General features: G+C 31.1%; 1 protein-coding gene across 2 annotated transcripts in view; it reads right to left on the reverse strand.

The window, feature by feature from the left end:
- The window catches only part of LOC145292887 (uridine 5'-monophosphate synthase-like), a 49,937-nt gene that overhangs the window by 7,783 nt on the left and 20,372 nt on the right, over positions 1–21,782 (reverse strand). For both annotated transcript variants that reach the window (XM_080139014.1, XM_080139013.1), the window contains exons 2-6: positions 17,344–17,442; positions 15,467–15,628; positions 11,282–11,385; positions 3,340–3,508; positions 468–599 (exon numbers count right to left, since the gene is read on the reverse strand). In XM_080139014.1, the coding sequence (XP_079995140.1) occupies positions 468–599; positions 3,340–3,508; positions 11,282–11,385; positions 15,467–15,628; positions 17,344–17,442 (666 nt within the window). The remainder of the gene's footprint in view (positions 1–467; positions 600–3,339; positions 3,509–11,281; positions 11,386–15,466; positions 15,629–17,343; positions 17,443–21,782) is intronic.

Raw genomic sequence — 21,782 nt, forward strand, 5'->3', positions numbered from 1 at the left:
CTACAAAGATGGGAGTGGTACCAGTAAAATGAGCGACTTTTCGTGCTCTCAAATTTATTTTTCTACAAAGTCAACACTATTCTCAATGCACTCTTTTGCCAGCCTCTTTTTGCAAAGCATGCATTTGACATTCACATCTGTCGCTATTCTGAAATTAGAAAAATCTCAACCACATGATCAACTCCAACATATAAAGATATTTCACTAATTAAAAATGTTCAAATATTTCTATTATTTCATATGAATTCCTTGTACAAGCTTTTGCTATTTTTTTTATATATAGGTCATCAACCAGTGTTTTTGAAATAGTGGTCCCCATATAAAGAAACTGAGTTATGTCTGCTTTTTTCTACCATTGTGAACTAATATTTTGAAGAAAATAAAATATATATAAAGACTTGAAAAATTAAATAAAAAACAAAAATTATAAAAGTTAAAATAAAAATAAAAAATCTCCATCTTCTTACATCATAGATTTCCGAAGCTGACGTTAAATCAACAGAGACAACCAGGTTCGTTTTCTTCTCCGCCATGCACGTAAATAACTTCTTGGCAACCGGGTGTGTGCAAAGTTCAGCTCGTTTCTGGAAACTCAGGGCCTTTTCAAAGACAAAGGAGAAAAAAAAATTTATTATTTAACCTTAAATAAAAAAAAAAAATATCTTAACAGGGTTGAGGATATGCGATGCATGGAAAGAAATCACATGATACGTTGAATGTGTGATACGGGTCTTAAAGAGAGGCTTAGATCAACTAGGAAGGACAAATTGTTTTTAAAGACATTTTCTCTTAACAATATTCACAAAATAATGCATAACTTTGGCAATTTAGGTCTTTGGTGTCCCCCAAATGCTCTGCTTCCATCTTTTCCTAATCTATATATAAAAGTGAACGTGTTTGTGTATGTGTCTGTGTGTGTCTGTATGTGTGTACATTTCCCTATGCAATAAATCTGTCAATTTTCAGTCTACAGACTCGAAATTTGATGTACAGAGTACTGAGATTTGGGAAAATCTTTGTGATCGGTTTTCGACCAGAAATTTGGCTGTTAAGGGGTAAAAGTTCAACGATTCGACCTTTGAGAACTCTACCAAACTCCTCCGCTAATTTTGGGTCTAAACACTTGAAATTTTAGATATAGGTTCTTTGGACAGGAATCTAACTTAATAATTTGATTTGATCCCAAAACAATAAATGTTAAGGAGTCAAAGTTAAAAACTTGACCGCTTTTTTTTTTTTTTCTTTTGCTCAACATACGCCTCCAAAAACCTGGGCAATGCCGGGCTGAAATGCAAGTTTGAAATAAAGTTACAATGCGAAAGCAAATCTGTCAGCCATTACATGGATAGAAATGATCTGAGAAAGATGAATGTGTAACATAGGTCTTAAAGACAAACTTAAATCTGATGAGCTCAATAGAAATCTGAACAATATAAAGAGATTTGTGAAGAACAGGAGATTATTTCAAAAACTATTTAAAAAAAAAAAAAAGAAAAGAAAGAAAATCAAGCATGATAAAATAAAAAAGTTTTTTTACAATTAGAAATCGATTATTTTTTCTAATTTTTGGTTATTTTAATTATTTCAGCATAACATGAAAGTACATGAAAATTTCATTTAAAAAAATGATAAACTCACATCTATGTTCTCTAACCAATTAGGTTCCACTGTTCTTTAAATAGGACATCAAATAATTTCTTTTGAAAAGCTATATGATAATATATAATAGTACTACTTACTTTGAAAAAAAAAAGATAAGTCATCTATATTTATCAACTTCTCTCTGAAAGTTGTTGAAACCTTCTTAAAAATTTGTATTAAATTTGCTAAAATTCTATTTGTTCGACAATGCATGAACTTAAATAAACAAGTCTTAATAGTAAGCCACTAGTATAATGTTACTATGTGAATTGCTGTGTTCCTTATCAAAATGTAGAAATTTTATCTTGAATGTATAGCAATTTTTGATTTCTAAAATATATCACATGTACCTCATGACCTGTCTTTAGGAGAGTCAATATTTCACTTTCTAAATAACTTTTTCCTTTTAATTTAACTATTATGTGTAAATTGTATTCATGCAGAATATTCTAACAATTTTTAGCCATTTCACAAAGTTTAAACTCAATAGTAAAAAAATTAGATACCCTAGGGCTTAATGGGTTAACAAATTTAAAAATAAAATTATATTATTCAATATAATTGTGCAGAAATTCCATATTTTAATAATTGTGCAAAAATTTCATATTTTAATAATTGTGCAAAAATTTCATATTTTAATAATTGTGCAAAAATTCCATAGGAAAATGTCCCTTGTCAACCATCTTTTTTTAGCTACAGAATGAAGCTCATACCGATCATGATTTACAGTACATCTTCAGATTAAGTCATCAGTCAAATTAAATTATCAGCATTTATTAAGGATTATGGAGTACAATGAAACCATTGCCGAAATTATTTAAATAAAAGGATGCTGTGTAGAAATTGCAAAAAAAAAGAATATTGGCTTTTATATTTTAATTTAATCACATGCAGTTTGTGATCAAATTAAAATTTATTTATGTTATTTCATTTTTCACAAGAACAAAATCTCCATATCTTTGTGATTAAATAAAATTAAACCTATATAATTGTATTTTTATGAAAAACAAAAACAAAACGTGACTGTTTATGTAGTTTTCTATAGAATCAATTTATGATTTTTGTTCACCTGCATTTACAGTTGCAATAGGAAAATAAAGGAACATTTTCTAAACAAATCTATCACAATCGGCACATGTTACATTTCTTACAGCATGTTTTGTCAAACTACTTGTTATTCAAATAAAAATCATAAATATAGACTCCATTAAACACATAATTTTATCTTGTCATATTTTGACAGTCTGACCACAATAGCATCTAAGCTGACAAATCAAACTTTCCTTGTGACTAGCCAATTTTCACTTGTTATTGTTGTACCGTGTTATTGGCAATATAATATATATAGCTATAATTTATTTATAAATGACTTAGTTCGGCATAGACAAATATTAATATGAAACATTTTTAAAAAGTCAATTTAAAATAACAATCAGCAAAGACAACTCTTTTTAAAATGAAGAATATCATAAGAGTTATCTACCATAAGTTTAAAAAAATCTGCAAACAAATAAAAATTAAAATTAGTTCATTGAATCGGGGTTGGCAAAATAAATAAAATAAATGGTATAAAAAAATTAATCTCTTTCTTTGCAAATTGTATCAGAAATCTAACATTTCAAACACATTACTGCTACATCGTGCGACAAGATACTATTAGAGTCAAAACTCAAATGAAAGGCAACAAATAAAACCAACCTTAACGATGCCGTTTGAATCTGTCGACTTGTCCTGATCACCATCTGTTTTTTTCGCTATGTTAGAGACCTGATTCTCAGAAAGGAACTGCATCACGCTCGATACAGTGCCTGCAGATATCTTGTTTCTATCTCGCAGAACTTCCAGAATTTGAGACATGGTAAATACACTGAAAAATAAAAATATTTTTTTAAATTTTCAGGATATATCTGCACATTTAATAGTGACGATATTTCAAACTTAAGCATGATAGACCGACTGATGAACTATGCTATTTAAAAGTCAAGCGTGATCATGAGCACGTAGTACAATGGGGTAAGGAGTGGCTGGTTACTTTTAATGCATCTAAAACCAAGCTTCTCTCTTTACATCATCAACATTCTGATCCACATCTGGCATCAATGAAATGAATGGCTCTCGTCTTCAGGAGGCCTCAAGTTTTGACAAGCTTCTTGGCGTGACCATTACTCCTGATCTTAAATGGAACACGTACATCAAATCTGTTTCCAAGGCCGCTGGAAAAATGGTGGGATCTTTCTATCGATCCGGTAGATATCTCACTGCTGATGCTATTCTCTATCTATATAAGAGCCAGGTACGTCCAAGGATGGAATACTGTTGCCACATCTGGGCAGGAGCTGCTAGAAAGGACATGGCCTGCTTTGATAGAGTTCAAAATAGACTTCGTAGCCTCGTAGGAGATGTCCTTTTCTTTTCCTTGCAACCTCTATCTCACAGAAAAGATGTTGCGAGTTTCTCTCTGATGTATCGTTATTTTCATGGAAAGTGTTCGACTGAGCTCCAATCTATGGTCCCCCCTCGCCAAACTTTCACAAGAAACACTCGTCTAGCTGTAAACACTATCAATAATTCCCCCCACTCTTTATCTGTGCCTAAACCTAAACGTAGATTCCATGAACAAAGCTTCTTTCTTAGAACTGCACGCCTGTGGAATTGTCTTCCGTTTTCCTGCTGACTACAATATGGTTGTCTTCAAGTCTAACGTAAATAAGTTCTTGATGAGCCGTTCCATATAAGTTATCAAATTTACCAAATTTTCATTACTAATGATTACTATATTGTCCAATTTCTACTGTACACTCTTTAACCCTTATCCTTGAGTGGCCTCTTGGCCTTGATAATGTGGTGATGCCTATGTAAAAAAAAAAAAAAAAAAAAAAAAGGACACAATCTAGTTCAAACTTAAGTGTGACAGATTTACAAATAAAGAAAATCCATTAAAATTAGGAGAGAGAGAGAGAGAGAGAGAAAGAAGTTTTCACAGAAAGATGTAACATACATTTGTAAATTTTTCTATCCATGCTCCCAGGCCATGTCATATAATAGGCACAGCCAAAAAATGGAACAAATAAACACGTAGTTGTTTTTTTAAAACTAATTAAAATCTATTAAAATCTTAAATTCTTGAGCAACTTTTTTTTTCCAGAAGTTTATCATATGAAAAGATAAAAGTTTTTCTGTTTTTAATAGAATTTTAAATTAAAAATTTTCCAAAACCACACAATTCAACACGATTTTTATCTCGATCGATAAAACATTTAAATATTTTTTTAGAACGGTTTTGACTAATTAATTTTTTTTGTCTAAAGATTCATGATGATTTGCTATAAGAATATGCAAAAAAATTATATAAGTACCTGAATTTCAAATAATTCCAACTTTTACATCACCCTATAGATTTGCATAGTGAAAAATTTAAAAACAAAATTTAATGATAGTTTAAAATAATCTACGGAGGCCTGAATAGACTCAACTTCATTTATCCATGCATTTTTAATGTTTGATTTGACCATGTTACATGTATGTTATTTGACAGAGTTAAGGATTTAATTCTTTTTTCATAAGCGATATATATATATATATATTCAAGAATGTCTGACTGGACATGACAGAGTTATCCTTTTTCCAATTTTTCTGGATATCTTTTTAATTCGTCGAGCGGTCTTTTTTATTTCAGCTGCCATGTTGTATATAATGGTGCCCAAAAGTTTTTGTTCAGCTATATTCTTCTCAAGCGCTTTTTATCGGTACATCTGATCGTCATCAGGAGCGATTGTTGTTGTTGTTTTTTTTGAGGCTTCGTGTATTTAGTTTTTTTTTATTTTTATTTATTTACTTTTTATTTTATCCCTATATATAATAAAAGAGGCACAGTAAATACTTACTCCTTCTGTTTTGGCAGTGCCTATCATATAACAACGTTAGTACAAAACAAGTACAAAAAAAAAAAAAAAAAAAATTGAAAGAGAAGCAACTCCGATAACTTATATGCACATTACCTCCCTTGATCCATCGTATTTTTAACATTTTATATAGTCATATAGTTGGTTATAATCAGCGAACATACTTCCTAATTTCTGGCTAAGTGCTACCAGAAGCGGTGACAAGGCAACTCAGTTCCTTCACTTATTTTTCTTCAGTATTTCTATTGTGAAGCGATTTATTGAAATAAGATATATATTTAAAAAAAAAAAAAAAAAGGACATGATTGTAAATATACAATAAATATCAACAAAATTGTACTGAGACAGGCTCGAAGGTGCAGTAAACTGCAAGCTAAATGCACCCAACAGGATAGACACTGAGAGAGGTAAGAGGCGACCGAGAAAAGAGAGGGGGGGGATGGACGACAGGCATAGAAAAAAACCAGTTGTAAACAAAAGAGAAAAAAAAAAAAGGAGAAAAAGGTAGATAGGGCCAGAATGGTATGTGCGAGGGATACTTCTTTTGGCCAAGAAAGCTGTAAACGCTAATTGACCATGACAGCCCGATACGTGAGTGGAAGGAAGCGTACCAATGAAATTCCAATTTACAAAGCGACCATTGTTGGCTACTCCCTGGTGGGTAAGTGGCCTCTATTGGAAAGACACGTGGCCTTTGTGGAATTGGATTTGGTTGATTTTTATGATCCCTCAAAGTTAATTGAACGAGACCATTCTGGTTTTAATGGCCCGTCAAATTCCATTAAGCACACGCCGGCTGAGATATTCTACTCAATTGCCAACAGAAGAAGAAGAAACAGCCCATTTTTTGGGCATAGGCCGCCTGGTGAAGATTTGAGTGACAGCGGTTCCGGCATCCTGATTGGCTAAAGGGCCGAATGAGAGAAAAAGAAGAAGATATAGCTCCCGCCCCCACAATATAAGCAGCGAGTTTTGAGCGCAAGACACACAGAGGCATGCTCCCCTGGGCTTGAACGAGCGAAAAAGCCGACCGCCTCATCGATTGACCCTGTCACCTAGCTTTTTAGTTTTTACCGAAAAAGAAATAACTTTGCAGTTAACAAACGGCCAGTCCCTAACTTATTAGCGAAGTACGAAACGACGATTGTAACCTTTTATGAATAACAAGGAATTTTGAATCAGAAATAAAAACAAATATCGACTCGTCTTTTTTTAAATTTGTTTGGCATGATTGCAGAAACGCTCGACGAGTCTCTTTCAGGTACTGGCCGCTGACATTCTTATCAAAAAGACACGAAGACCAACGATCGAGGAGCGTTCTACCACTAGATGACGCGCAGGTGACGTAAGTGTCACAGTACAGATAAAAATAATGCAATTAGTCTTTATTTGTAGTTTCAATAGCAAAATTAATAAAATAAAAGTTTTTATTTTATTCAAAATTTTATAGGGAATATATCTTTATGAAATTATAAAAATAAAAGCTTTTTTTTTAATTTTAAAAATGAAAGTGTTTTTATTAGAATAAATATGTTTATGAAAGTATAAAAATAAAATTATTGAAATCTAAATAACAAATAATTTATAGGCGTGAGAAAAAAAGGAAGAAACTGATTTGCCTTGTGTCATCACTACTGGTAGCACTTTGCCGGAAATTAGGAAAGTATGTTAGCTGACTATAAGCATATAGCTACTCGGCATGTGCAACCTAGTTAAAGATAGATCAAGCGAAGATAATGTACATATAAGTTATCTCAGTTGTCTCCCTTGCAATTGTGAAAAATCTATCTACACTCCTATAAATTTGCTTTTTTTTGTGTGTGTATTGATATTCATGTTAAAAACCCTTTTTTCTATTTATTTAAAAAGAAAATATAACTTTGTTATAAATGGGTCGTGGGATTGCATTCTAGCTAATTTTCATATTTTTTTAAACGTTCATTTTAATTCCCTATTAGTTTTTTTTCGGTTTTCTTATGGGATGATCATCTTTAGTTAACTATTTACGTGTAATTATATTCATACAAATATTCTACATGATTTATACTTGCGTAATATTTGCATAAAAAGTTTATAGTAAACACAAAATTGTTTCCATATATATGTATATGCATGTATTTTTGTTTAAAAAGTTTTGTCTACCAAACTCCTAGAGTTTATGGTCTACAGACATGAAACTTCATATATAAGGTATTTGAACCAATGCAAAACTTTATATTTGTGTTTTAGCCTGAGAAAATCTGTACAAAAGCTGGAAAATTTTAAAAAGTGAAATTTGTCAGGTAATGCATTACAAATATGCATGCATAACGTAGTAGCTATTGGTTCATGTTTTAATTTTTAGTCTTGCAGCAAATATATCTTTATAGTTCAGTCTCTAATGGCAGAGGAAAAATAAATCATAAACTAAACGTTTTGGTTTCAATTCTTGCTGTGACGTACAAGTCATTTTTTTTTTTTTTTTTTTTTTTAAATCATTACTATATATTGGGTCCAATATAATATAATAATAAATACAAAATCTGCATTAATTAAATTATCATACTTAAACGTATTTTACGACGGAGCAATGCCGGGCGCCCTGCTAGTATATCTATAAAAGTGAAATTGTCTGAGTGTTTGTGTGTCTGTGTGTGTATATTTCCCTACTAAATAACTCTGTCAATTTTCAGTCTACAGACTCGAGATTTGACATAAGGGGTATTGAGATTTATGAAAATCTTTTCAATCGGTTTTCGGCCAGAACTTTAGCTGTCAAGGGGTCAAAGTTCAATGATTTGACCTTTAAAAACTCTACCAAACTCCTCCGCCAATTTTGGGTCTAAACACTTAAAATTTTAGATGTAAGTTCCTTAGACATGCATCAAATTTTTTAACTTGCTTTGAGCCCAAAACAATAAATGTTAAGGGGTCAAAGTTTAAAAAATTTGAGCTCTCAGCCAATTTTTGGTCTAAATATTTGAAATTTTACATAAAGTGTATTCAAACATAGGGCAAGCTTTTTAATTGGTTTGTGGCCGAAAATTTGGCTGCCAAGGGGTCAAAGTCCAAAAGATTTGATCACTGCAGCAAACTATTCAGCCAATTTTGGGTCTAAACAGTTGAAATTTTACATAAAGGGTATTCAGACATGTCAAAGTTGAAAGAGTTGACCTTTGCAGACTCTACCAAACTCCTCTGCCAATTTTGGTTCTAAACACTTGAAATTTTAGATGTAGGTTATCTGGACATGAGTCAAACTTTTTAACATGTATATACATATGCACATAAAGTTATTAACAGTACATAGCACCAAAGCTAAGCCGGGCTGAACTGCTAGTAAAAACAAAAACAAAAAAACATCCATTTCAAAGTATTAGACATTTTTTTAAAAGAAAATCATTAAAAAGTAGACAAGAATTTTAAAAACTGGAAAAAAAGGTGGGAGATGATATTTGAAATAAGAAGCAGTGTTTTTTTTTCTCTAATGAAAAAACAAAAATAAACAAAAATCTGTATGATGTAGGTGGCCATGATGGAAAAAATATCATACACCAAAAATCATAAATTAATCAATTAGTTTTATTTTTAAAAGATAAGAAAATCACATGACTAAACTATGAGTGATGATCTTGCAAAAATCTGAAGAAACAAGGGAAATAACTCCAAATGGATATTTTTAAAATGCCATTCTTAATATGAAGAGGTAGAAGAGGGGGGACATTAAAAAAAGCTAAAATTTGCTTAAAAATAATTTTTTTAGGTAAAAAAAAAAAAAAAAATAAATAAATAAAATATTTATAAAAAGAACAACTTTGCCGTCCTGTTTTCATACAAAATTTTTGTTTGTTATTTTGGTTATGCCCCAACTTTGTTCACCCCCAAAGTCATTTGGTATGAACCTGTCAACTACAAAATAAAACAAAAAACTTGATTCATTTTGCAGTTGACAGTTTCATGCAAAAAGCCTTTGTCAATATAGGGTGAACAAAGTTGAAAATAACCGTTATTTTTTTTTTAAATGTTGCATTAAAAACATCCACAAAGCAAAAAGGCCAACTGAATAGTCCATAACAGACCAAAGAAATATTTTTCTTTCTATTTCGTTTTTTTCTTTTTAACTTTTAGTCACCACTTATCAAGGTCAAAAAGTAACTGGAGAATAAAGGTCAAAGAGATAGATAGATTGAAAGTTCAAAAATGAAGAACATTATGAGAGGATTGAAAATGATTAATGTAACGAAATCTGATTAGTTATGATGGAGAGTTTATGACAAATATTTGTTAACATTGTATCTGAAGATGACTATCTTGTGATCCGCATGGAAGCAGTCCTGCAGTGATGTGTTCCACAGATGCAAAGCCTTGGTAAAGAAATTTTGTCCTTGGAAATTTTATCTGAGGCTAAACACATGAAAGAAGACTTTTTCTGCTGTGGTTGAAAGAAGAGTTTTTGCTGTGAATGCTTTCGTTATTTCAAAGTTAAACATGATTGCCTAAAGAAAATGACATTTTTTTCTTTAAATAAAAATCTTCAATTCAATCTAACCTACATTTTAAACACATCTGACTTTACATGGCATCTCTTTTTGTTCATCTTTCATGACAACTCATTTATTTTCAAAATTTTGTATCGCTTCAACCTACACTTAGTTCACAGAGCTGGTGAGATAAATATTTATAGAGCTAGACAAGGAGTTTGAATCAAAAATTCAGACTTCGTAAAAAACAACAAAGAAAAAAAAAGAGGGTGTAAAGTGCACATTGGGTTTATTTCTGACAACCTATTAACTCTCACGTCTCAGTATATCTGGTGCTTCTATATCATAAAAATGAAAGAAATATTGAATTTCAAGTGAAACAAATGGTACCTAAGTAATTGTCAGGTCTCAAAGAGTAACATATCCAAAAATTATTAAAAACAATAAGGTAGAAAAGTTATTATTAATGAAAAAAAATAAAAAAATTTGATTTTCCCCAATTTGACATACTGACCTCACCTGACCTTACACAACATCTCTTCTTGCTCATCTTTCATGGCAACTCATTTATTCTGAAAATTTTGTATCACTTCGCCCTACACTTAGTTCACCTCTTGTCAAGAATAACACTAGCAGATGGACTTACTATTCGATGTAGGGACATCCATTATGTAACGTATATATTTGATTGTTGACACACAGTGAAGGGGTGTGATTTTACTGATTGTCAACTTGGTCAAAGATATTTATGGTGAGGAGACATACATGCAACAAGACTTGTAAAAGATGCGACATGATGGGACAGGAGCTTGGTAGACAGTGGGGAACCTATTAGAGGCTATTTGTTTTAGACAAGGCAGAGACGAATGGTTGGTACACCACCCCAGATAAGGCTACAATGCAACACATACATGTGAATGCTGGATTTATATAGATATAGGATACTGACAGGTGAAAGATAAAATTTATTTCCCAAATTTTGTGTCACTTCGATCTGCACATAGCTCAACCTTTTTTCAGTATTAACATTCACTGATGTACTCGTTATCCAACATAGAGCTATTCATTATGTAACAAATTCACCCTGAGTGAATGTTGTTGCAGTTTAAGTGGGTGGTATGCAGTTGGAGATTTTCAATCTAATGTTATTTTCTCTGCGTCCTTAAGTGGCTTTGGGTCTCAAGTAATGACTCATTAGCAGAAGATAAAACAAAAATTCAAAATTTTCGCAGAGGCATCTGATAAGGGTAAAAGACAACAAAACTATTTCGTTCCTACCTGTGCAAAGTGATGCCGTGTTTGGTAATGTTTTCTTCACCACCTTGTTCTCTATTCAGTAACACGATGGCATCCGTAATTTCCACACCAATTGTCTTTAAAGACTGATAAAAGAAAAAAAAAATAAATAAATGGTACTTGTACAGTTTAATCAACACATTAAAAAAATGAAAATATCGAAAAAAAAAAAAAAAAAAGGTTATATTGTACGTATTCGTTTTGAACTACAGATCTCCGAAAAAAAACAAAAAAAAAAACACGTTTTTATGAGAGCGTGGTGAAGGAATGTTGTTGGAATTTTTATGAGAGCATGTTGAAGGAATGTTGTTGGAATTTTTAAAATTTTCGTTTGGAGTTTAGAACACACCACGGGGAGATAACTCCAGTTAAAGCGACAACACTCTCTCCTCATCTTTAATACTTGCTTTTCTTAAAAAAAAAAAAATCTAACCTTTTGCTCGGTATCATAAATTGTTTTTTCGCTGTAAAACAAAAACTACTCGATGAAATTAAGTGAAATTTTTTTTTTTCGGAGAACTTCATTCCATAACGGATACGTACAATTTAAACTTTTTTTTCAATATTTTCATTTTTTAATGTCTTGATTAAACTGTACAAGTGCCAAATAAATAAATAAAAACACATTATCATATATTATATATTACATGGGGTTCCACAAGTCATGAACACATTTGGACATTAAATATCTCAAAAACTATTAAGGATATAAAAAGCATGATGATATATATATATATATATAGATAGATATATATAAAATCATAAATATTCAAGTTGAACTTGATAAAATTAGCTTTATAATTATGTCACTTTCAGTTAACACACAGAGTTCAGTAAATAAAGTTTTGAAATTTGTCAGACTTTTGGATTTTATTTTTATATTTTGAATCCTTTGAGATGAGGCTTCATAATTTGTGTATTCATTTTTTTGCAAACTGTTATCCCCATCTTCATAGTTGTTGTTTCGGCCAACTCATCCTCTGGTCTTCTTTGTGGTTAACCACCAGAAGAAGGCCAGAGAATGAGTTGGCTGAAACAACAACTATGAAAATGAGAATAACTGTCCACAAAAAAAATAATAACAAAAAACAAAATGAATACACACATTATATAGTTCACAACAATTATTATCAGGACCAGGTGATAACAATAATAGGTGCTTGTTTGAGCTTCAACCCCCTCCCCCGTATAAAACATTCACAAAAACTTGTTGAACTACACCAACTGTAAATATTTTTCCTTTCCATGTGTAACTAAAATTAAATGGAGCTTGTGACAAAAAAAAGGTCACTTTTTATAAACTACTTCCCTGTGGAACACAATACCACAGGGTTGGTTCCCAGCTGACTACAGCATGGTTGTTTTCAAATCCAATGTTAACAAATTCTTGTTGAGCCATTCTCTAATCAGTTTCAACTACTGTTACCAATCCTCACGGTGTACTCTCAGTATTCACCTGACAAACTCACTCTTATCCTAGAGTGGCCTTTGAGCCTTGATAAGTGATGATACAATAGTACATGACACCTGCTGTAACTTACTACATATCTAACGTATATAGAAAAGTCTTATATATTTTAAAAATTGACAAATCAAACTTAGCTTCTGACTACCCAATTTGCATTCATTATCGCTGTATTATGTTATTGCCAATATTTGCTACAATTAGTTAGACTGATATGATTAACCCTAATATAGAATCAAATGTGATATCCAAGCCGATAATACCGAGTGTGATATTAACCCTGGGCAAGCTATGCCAGCTCCCTCCACAGGAGGAAGTTTACAGGGAATATAAAATTCACAAGCGTTCCACAGTCGCATGTATATCTGTCATGGGAAAATGACATAGAATGCTTAGCATTACCAAATTGTCACCCATCTGATACTAGCCAGGCCCTATGTCGCTTAACTTCAAAGAATCTAACGACAACCAATGTTTCAATATGATTATGTCATATTCTATATTAATATTTTTTAATCTTACCACCCACAAACTACTTCACAACATGTTATGTTTTTAAAAGATTAATTACATGCCAGTAGGTGGGTGGGTGTGGGGGGGGGCACCCAACTTTGCCCGGTCGTAAAATATGCTTAAATATGATATTTTAATTTGTCCAGATTTCGTATATATTATTATAGAGTCGTGATTTCAAAAGTAATAAAAAGTATTTGGGTGCCATCAGTTAGAACCGAAATCGAAAGCAAAACTGTAACATTCAAAGTTAGACTTATATGATTAGCAAATCACTTTCAAAATTTTAGGTCACATGGTTTTCTCATTTAAATCATAAACCACTGTACCAACGTGACACATATAAACTGATTAAAAATAAACCAAAATGAAGAATGTACAAAATGTTTAACGATTTTTTCAATTTTGACCCATTTTTGACTCCTTAAAAATTATTTTAACCGGCTAAAAACCCATAAAAGACTATGGAGACAGACATAGTGAGTTTTATAAATTATATTATGTTTTTAACAATTATTATTCTTATTATTTATTGAGTGCATACTTTTCAGCACTTTCCATTTGCCTTGAGCGTCCAATTTTTTGCATTCTGACACTCCTGTTTTTTTGGAATTCATATTTTGCCAATATCCTTTGCAGATTTTATATGTGTTAAATGGATAAGTTTTTTGTACCCTAATAATTTTCCCCTTATCAAGAGACATTTTAAAACCAGGATTTATCTGCCCTTGGAGAAAGATCAGGGCAGGATTTATTTGCCCTTGACAGATCACGAGATCATAATATGCAGTAAAAAATTCAAAGATGGATGCTAGATCGACCACGGCTTCGCTACAGAAAATTATCCAGCATAATCATAGTTTTTTCTTTCAGTTGAGAATTATAGCATACAGAGGAATTTACGCAGGAAAATGACACCAAAATCTGCTTAGCGACAGACAATCTTTCCTCGTGTATAATTCTTTCAACTGTAAAATTCTTAAATCATTTTATATTGTAAAGCTGCAAAGAATAGTTTTCATCCATTTGTTTCTTCATATTTGTACATTACCACTCACAATAAGTGAAAGAAAGAAATTTAAAATGGAGGATGCTACCAAAATCGTTTCAGAGACAAATAATTAATCCCTCCTCATTCATAGTAATTCCTTTAGTTGTAAAATTGTTAATAATTTATTTTATATTATTGATCTTAATAGAATCATTTTCATCCATTTATTTCTTCATGCTTGTATATCCCAACTCATTGTACAAGTCACTTTCAAAATTCTAGGTCACATGGTTTTCTCATTCAACTCATAAAATGTAAACCATTCTTGCATGATACACAACTTGTTGGCAGCGTTTGATTCAGCTTAAGGAACAAAACTTCAGGACGCCATGAAGCCCCTGAGCAAGGCAAAGGTTTTCACCGAGCACTAACAAGATAATTTCTAAAATAAGTATGAAAAATATTAATTTTAAATTTTAACACTACTAATGTTCACAACCATTTTTTGTTTTTGATTAATAAAAAATTGTCACATTTTTTTTCTTAATTTATTTTTTCTTTTCTTTTTCATGAACCATCCTGAAACTCTTTACACCTGTAGTTATGAATTATCATATTTCTTTCCAGTAAAAAAGATCAATTAAATGTCTTCAGCCATTTAATTTTTCTATATAAAGCATTTGGTCTTCTTTAAGAAAGGACTCCCAAAGCCCCTTAGCCTCATTCATGGAGCCCCAGGACTCTGTGGAGCCCACTTTGGAAAGTTCTGTATAAGACAATATTTTGTACAATAATGAATTCCAAACGAAATACAATTCACTTTAGTTGTTTCTAGATAGATGTCCGTCAATTTCATTAAACAGAAAAAATTATCTAAAAAAAAAAAAAAAAATTATCCGAAAATAATGAAAAAAAAAAAAAAATTTATTTTATCCACAAGTGTATATTATTCTTTTCCTGTCAACCTAAAACCGTTAATTTTTAATTATATTCTTAGTTGTTAGCTTCAATCTCCAGAAAACTAAAATCCTCATTTTATAGTAACTCCTTCAGTCGGAAAATCATTTTATATTTTTAGTCTCCATAGAATCGTTTTCATCCATTTATTTCTACATATTTGTCTCACCACCCACAAAGTACTTTACAACAATTAGAGATCTTAGCCCCTCTCCTTCCATAGAACATTAGAATTACTTACCTCCACTGTCTCCAAAATGCTGCTCCCACTTGTGACAACATCCTCGATAATCAGACATTTATCTCCTTCGTTGAAAATGCCTTCAACCATTTTTTTTGTGCCATAATCTTTGGCTTCCTTCCTCTTCACCAACATTGGAATATTCTGCTTCAGAGAGATGCACTAAACACACAAAAGAAAATAAGAGAAAATAAAGGTTATCCTTAAGTTTGAAGTTAAGATATCTGTGACAATGCAACGTGAGGTTAAACTGAAAGAATATCTGTGTGAGAAAACATAATGACAATAGACCCAAAGAGACAAAAGAAAATGATTCCATTTAATATTTTCTACTTAGTGAATATTTCAAGGTTAAAACAGCCTTTTCAACTTTTTTATTGAATTTACATGCATATTGTTTGTTGATTGAATTTATCAATATGTTGCTGTAGTGATGAATGTATAGCTTTGCAGTAAAAATTGGAAACATGATTTTTTGTTTTAATTTTTAGGTTTGATTTTTGTTTTGTTTTTTCCTATTTATTTTTAATTATTAGTTTATTTTTAAAATTAAAATTTATCAAGCTGCAAAATAAATAAATAAATAAATGAATGAATGAATAAATAAAAATAATAGATGCACTGAAATCCAGGTAAAGCAATGCAAACCTTAGCAAGAGGATGGATATCGAATGTCAATGATTCATTGTTATTTCTGCCTGCACGTTAATGTTTTCATCACCTACTGGTCAGGCTTCAGTCAGACAAAGGGTTGGTTGACTTCTACTCTTATTCTATTTTGTATAGGGTGATACACCTTTTTTTGTGAATGTGTAGAATCATGTGGATCTTAACACATGCGTGCTTGGAGTAAATTTTTTTTTCTGTATTATAATCTTATTTTTATTCTGTGCATATGTTTGTTAGCTATTTCACTTTTACAGTTTAATAGGTTTTTGGTATCTTTAAAGTTTAAAATTCCAAATTTCTAATTTAGAAATCATCTAGACTTCTACATGTACTGGTCTGCCATATTATCCACTCAACTATTGGCAAGAGTCTGTTTTCATTTTCACTAATGCTGTTTATATTTTGCGTTTTTTGCTATTGAATGCTATATTGTTGTAATATCTGGTACAAAATCTTGGCAAGTCATATCTATGTAATACATCTTGTTATTCAGAATTTCTTTGGCAAATGTTGTGGCTTGGTAAACAATGATTTTTTCTAAACCATTTATATAAGGTAACCTTGTTTGTCTGTACTAGGAACAGTCTCTACCAAACTACTGTCAATTCTTGGTCTACGGACTTGAAACTTGATAAACAGAGAAGTAGGAATTGTGGAACAAATTTGGTTTTCGCCAGTAAAAATAGCTGCTAATATGCAGATGGATGTAGCACAGAGGCTAACAAATAAGATTGAAGAGCTTTATAATTTGGTTTGGATTCTAGTTCATGGCACTCAAGTCAGATTTATTTTACTTTTAAAATCATTACAATATATCAAGTTCAATATAACAATGGATGGTCGATGTTATAATAAATGTGAAATCTGCATGAATTAAAGTATTATATTTAAGTTTATTTTATGATTGGGCAATGTCAAGTGACCTGCTAGTATATATAGAGGGTGTCCACAAGTCTGACTACATTATGTAGCCAGACTTTGTGGGCACCATGTAGATTATGTAGCCAGACTTGTTCCTTGCTAATAGAGTAAGATGGTTTTGTGGCCAGATTCGAATCTCCCAACCAGCTGTAATCATAATGTAGTCAGACTTTGTGGACACCCTGTATTATAGTATGAAGAGATTATCTTGCCAGGCAAATTAAAGTGTGCAAGTTCACATAAAATGTGTTTGTTCTTGCAAATTTCTAAAACATTTTCAAACTTACTGTTGCAATTGGAAGCGCTGTGTAGGGCACACCACAAATTCGAGAAAAATTCTTTTTATTTTCTGGAAGGATTTCAAACATTAAATCAGAAACATCACTCTGAAAAAAAAGAAGAAAAAAAAAATAATTAATGAGACAAAAAAGATCAAAGAACTGCTAGTTTACACATTCTAATTTTAAAACAAAACCATAAAACATCTTCATCTTTCATATTTACTAATGTTTATAGAAACAGCAGGCCTCTACAATACACTGTGATCATGCGTCTCCTTTTCCTTTGCAACAATTGACAATGTGACTCCAGCAAATGCACTTCTCTTAAGATAGAATTTGTTAGGTCTCTTATAATTAAAATGCCTGCCAGATGCTTTAACATTTCAAGAACTATTATTTATTTATACACACACACACACACATATATATATATATATATATAAAACACTCCTTTAGCTGAAACCACTATCAATAATTTGCCCCACTCTTTATCTGTGCCTAAATCTAAACATAGATTCCATGAATAAAGCTGTACTGAACACGTGTGGAACTCTCTTCTGTTTGCTTGCTTTCCAGCTGACTACAACATGGTCATCTTCAAGTTCAACGTAAACAAGTTCTTGATGACGGCTCCCCTTAAGTCATCCAATTTACCAAATTTCCACTACTAACGATTACTACAATACTGTCCCAATGACTACCATACACTCATAAACCCTTATCCTCGAGTGGTTTCCGAGCCTTGATAAGTAGGGATTCCTTTGTAAAAAAAAAAAAAAAAGAAAAAAAAAAAAAAAAGGGTCACAGCAATAATAGAAGGATTACACACATTGGTTTCAGCAAACTGGTAGCCATCTTTGTTGTTTGGCATAGTTTGAGATCAGAATTGCTCTAGAAACACCTTTTTAGATGGATCGAAACAATTTACTCAGATTTCGGTAATTAAGATTCAGAAAATCAAAGCTAAGATGTATAAGAATCTTGATTGAAATTTAATTATATAATCAAACTAATTAATTTGATTCTTATTTAGTATTCAACCTAATTAAAAAAAATTTTAAATACAGAAAAATCTTTACGATGTATGTATTTGTTACAAAACCAAGATGTCATATTCCAAAAATCACATGAATTGATCAAGTAGTTTTTTTATTTAAGAAAATCAAATTTTATGATTTTTAGCAATTAAAAAGTTTTATTTTGAATATAAACAAAATCTCTGAAGTCGAATTAAAATGTTAAAGTTAGCAATCTGTTGAAGTTGTGTCCCTTGGACCATGTGACAAATTGTTTTCCTTTGTACATGTATTGCTTTGTGATGACGGTCTCTTGTCCGTATCTGTGCGTTAAAACTAAACCATGGCTACATGTTAATGAATTTATCTTTTGTCAACATCGATATGACTTCCACTGTGAATCTTATTCAAAACAAACAAGGTATGATTTTACTTGATTCCTATTTTAATAATTAACCATCAAAGTTTAATGATTAACTAATTAACCAAAAGTGTCAACCTTGAATTTTGGCAAAATTTAAAACATAGCGCCCAGCAGGTCTCCCATTCAGCTTGTTGTAACATTTGATTTTCTTAAATAAAAATAAAACTTGATTAATATATGTGATTTTTGGAATATGATATCTTCACTCTGCAACAAATTGACATCAAAGATTTTTCTGTATTTTTATTTTTTAAGAAGTGTGATTCTAAATACGCACCATTAATTTAAAAACGTATTAATCTATATAATAAAAGCGAACTTGTTTCAATAATTATGTATTTTTTCTTTTTTTTTTTGGAGGTAAATGAGTGTTAGGTAGATGCCGAGACAAAACCATGATCAATAATGGTGGAACTCAGGTAGGATTTAATTATGATCGGACGGTTCAACAAGAACTTATTTACATTAGACTTGAAAATGACCATGTTATAATCAGCTGGGAAGCAGCCCCACAGTATTGTATTCCATAGACGGACAAATCAAAGAAAAATCTGTTCATGGAATTTTTGTTTAGTTTTAGGCACAGACAGAGGATTAGGGAAATTGTTGACAGTTGTTGCAGGCAGATGAGTGTTTGGCATAAAAGTTTTACAGTGGGGGGGTACCATAAATTGAAGCTCCGCCGAGCACCTACCATAAAAGTAATGATAGCGCAGAGACAGACTTGCAACGTCTTTTCTGTAAGAAAGAGGAAACAGGAAAGTGAAAAGGCCCACTAGTTTTATCGATTAGTTTTGTCTTCTTTTTCTTATCGATTAGTTTTGTCTTCTTTTTCTTATCGATTTATTTAATTTCAATCTATTTCGTGTACTTAATAAGAATATAACTGCAAGCGAACAAAATCTTTTAGTTATAATGAAAAGTCTAAACAGTTAAATGTCTTGTTGCAGTCCAATTCATTTTTATTCAATGTTGACCTACTTTTAAACTAAACTAAAAACAAAATACATAAAAGAGACAAATTTAATAATTAAGAGACAGAAAAGTAATAAAATAAGCATTAACAACCATTATTAACACATTGCTGACTTGAAACTAGTTTACATTACCAACAATTATTCTGTAACTCAATGGATTTCAATTATTATAAAATATGAATATTAAAAAAAATAAACAAGGGAAATAACTCCTATTTTTATTGGACCATATAAAACCATGCGTCTCACAACTAAAATTTTTTATTTCTTTTTCTGTATAAGTTTTTTTTTAAAAACAGTGCAAACAATTAAAATGACTTTGGTACATTGCTGTTGTGATATGTTATCTTTTATATAATGTGTCTATGTGCATCTTTCTCTAACGTGTGTATGTGGGGGGGGGTTCTAATAGCCTTTTTTTTTAATCGCCTAGTGGATATTGTGAGTGTTCAGGCTCGCCCACAGGCGTCTTCCCGATCTTGTTAGTCGAGTATGTATACATGCACTTGTATCACTTTTTGCCAACACATAAAATTTCTCCTTTTTTCTTCTCCTTCAGATGATTTTTGTAAAATTGCAATATAATGTTTCACCAGCATTTCTTGTTATAATCAAAACGCAACATTAAAAAATGTCACCATACATGTGGCTTTAAATATAACAGAAATCGAATTCAGCCAAGAAATGACCCATTAAAAAAATTAAAAAATAAATTGGCTTAATTACATTTATATATAAATTTTGTGTACAGAAAGTTGTTAGTTGAGACAGATCATTGGTACCGTCGGTTTCAAGCCCGATAATAAGGCCCGTTTAAGGTATCCTTATCAAGATCTCTTCAGCCAATATTCGTCTATCTTATAACCGGAAGTGTGAAGTATATATACCTCGCGAGTTCACGTTTAAATCTCGTTTTGTTAAATCCCCCCCTCCTTTTTTTATCGGATGATGTAATACCTAATTTTAAACTTTGAATTATTTACATTCAAGATCTAATTTCGAAAAAAATTTTCCTTATATAAATCGATTTTAATTTGAACCCAAATTAATTTAAAAATCTCTTTTCTTATGTATAAAAAACTTTAAAATCTATATTGGTATCGGTTAAAAACTTAAAAATTTGTTTAATTATATCGAATTACGTTTAAAAATTTCCAAAAATATGTTTAAAGTTTTAAAAAATATTTTTAATTATATCGAATCACGTTTAAAAATTTCGAAATACGTTTAAAAATTATTTTTTAAAAATCCAAATCTTTCAAGGTTTGGAGAAGTGAGTATTTATCTATCCTAAGTGATTTCCCTAGTATATTAACATTATTATATTTTTCTATAGTTTTAAATTCGAAATGAATTATAAATTACATTTATAAAATATAATTAAAAAATTTTTTTTATAAAATACATTAATTTAAAATGTATAATATAATTGCGATTAAAATCCAAGTTTACCGACTAATCATTTTTGTATTTACAATTTTTTTTTTTTTTTCCTATTACATAAACAACATCTAAGTGTTGTTCTTTTCATTGATCCAATTTATTAGGAGCCCCTTTCTGCTCTATTTTTCTCCATTTTATGGAAAAGGGTGTATTTTTTTCTTTAAGCTCCCACACGCGGGCAGCTAATGCTGTATTCATCCTTGTTTTAGCTCTAAAAGAGCTCATATGCGTGTAATATCTTTGTTTAAATTGGCCTTTTGTCATACCTATATATATTTCCGATATATTTGTGGATTGGTCCGTTATTGTGGCCTCATAAACAAGGGTGAACTCGTGAGGTATATATACTTCACACTTCCAGTTATAAGATAGACAAATATTGGCTGAAGAGAGCTTGATAAGGATACCTTAAACGGGCCTTATTATCGGGCTTGAAACCGACGGTATCAATGATCTGTCTCAACTAACAACTTTCTGTACACAAAATATAAATACGCTCTTACAATTTGGATTTTCATTTTAATTGAGCACTCTGCTGGAATTCTTTTTCCAAAAAAAACTAATCATATATATATATATATATAT

This window comes from Euprymna scolopes, chromosome 14 (genome assembly GCF_053919585.1).
Source record: "Euprymna scolopes isolate OS-2025 chromosome 14, ASM5391958v1, whole genome shotgun sequence".
NCBI lineage: Eukaryota > Metazoa > Mollusca > Cephalopoda > Sepiida > Sepiolidae > Euprymna > Euprymna scolopes.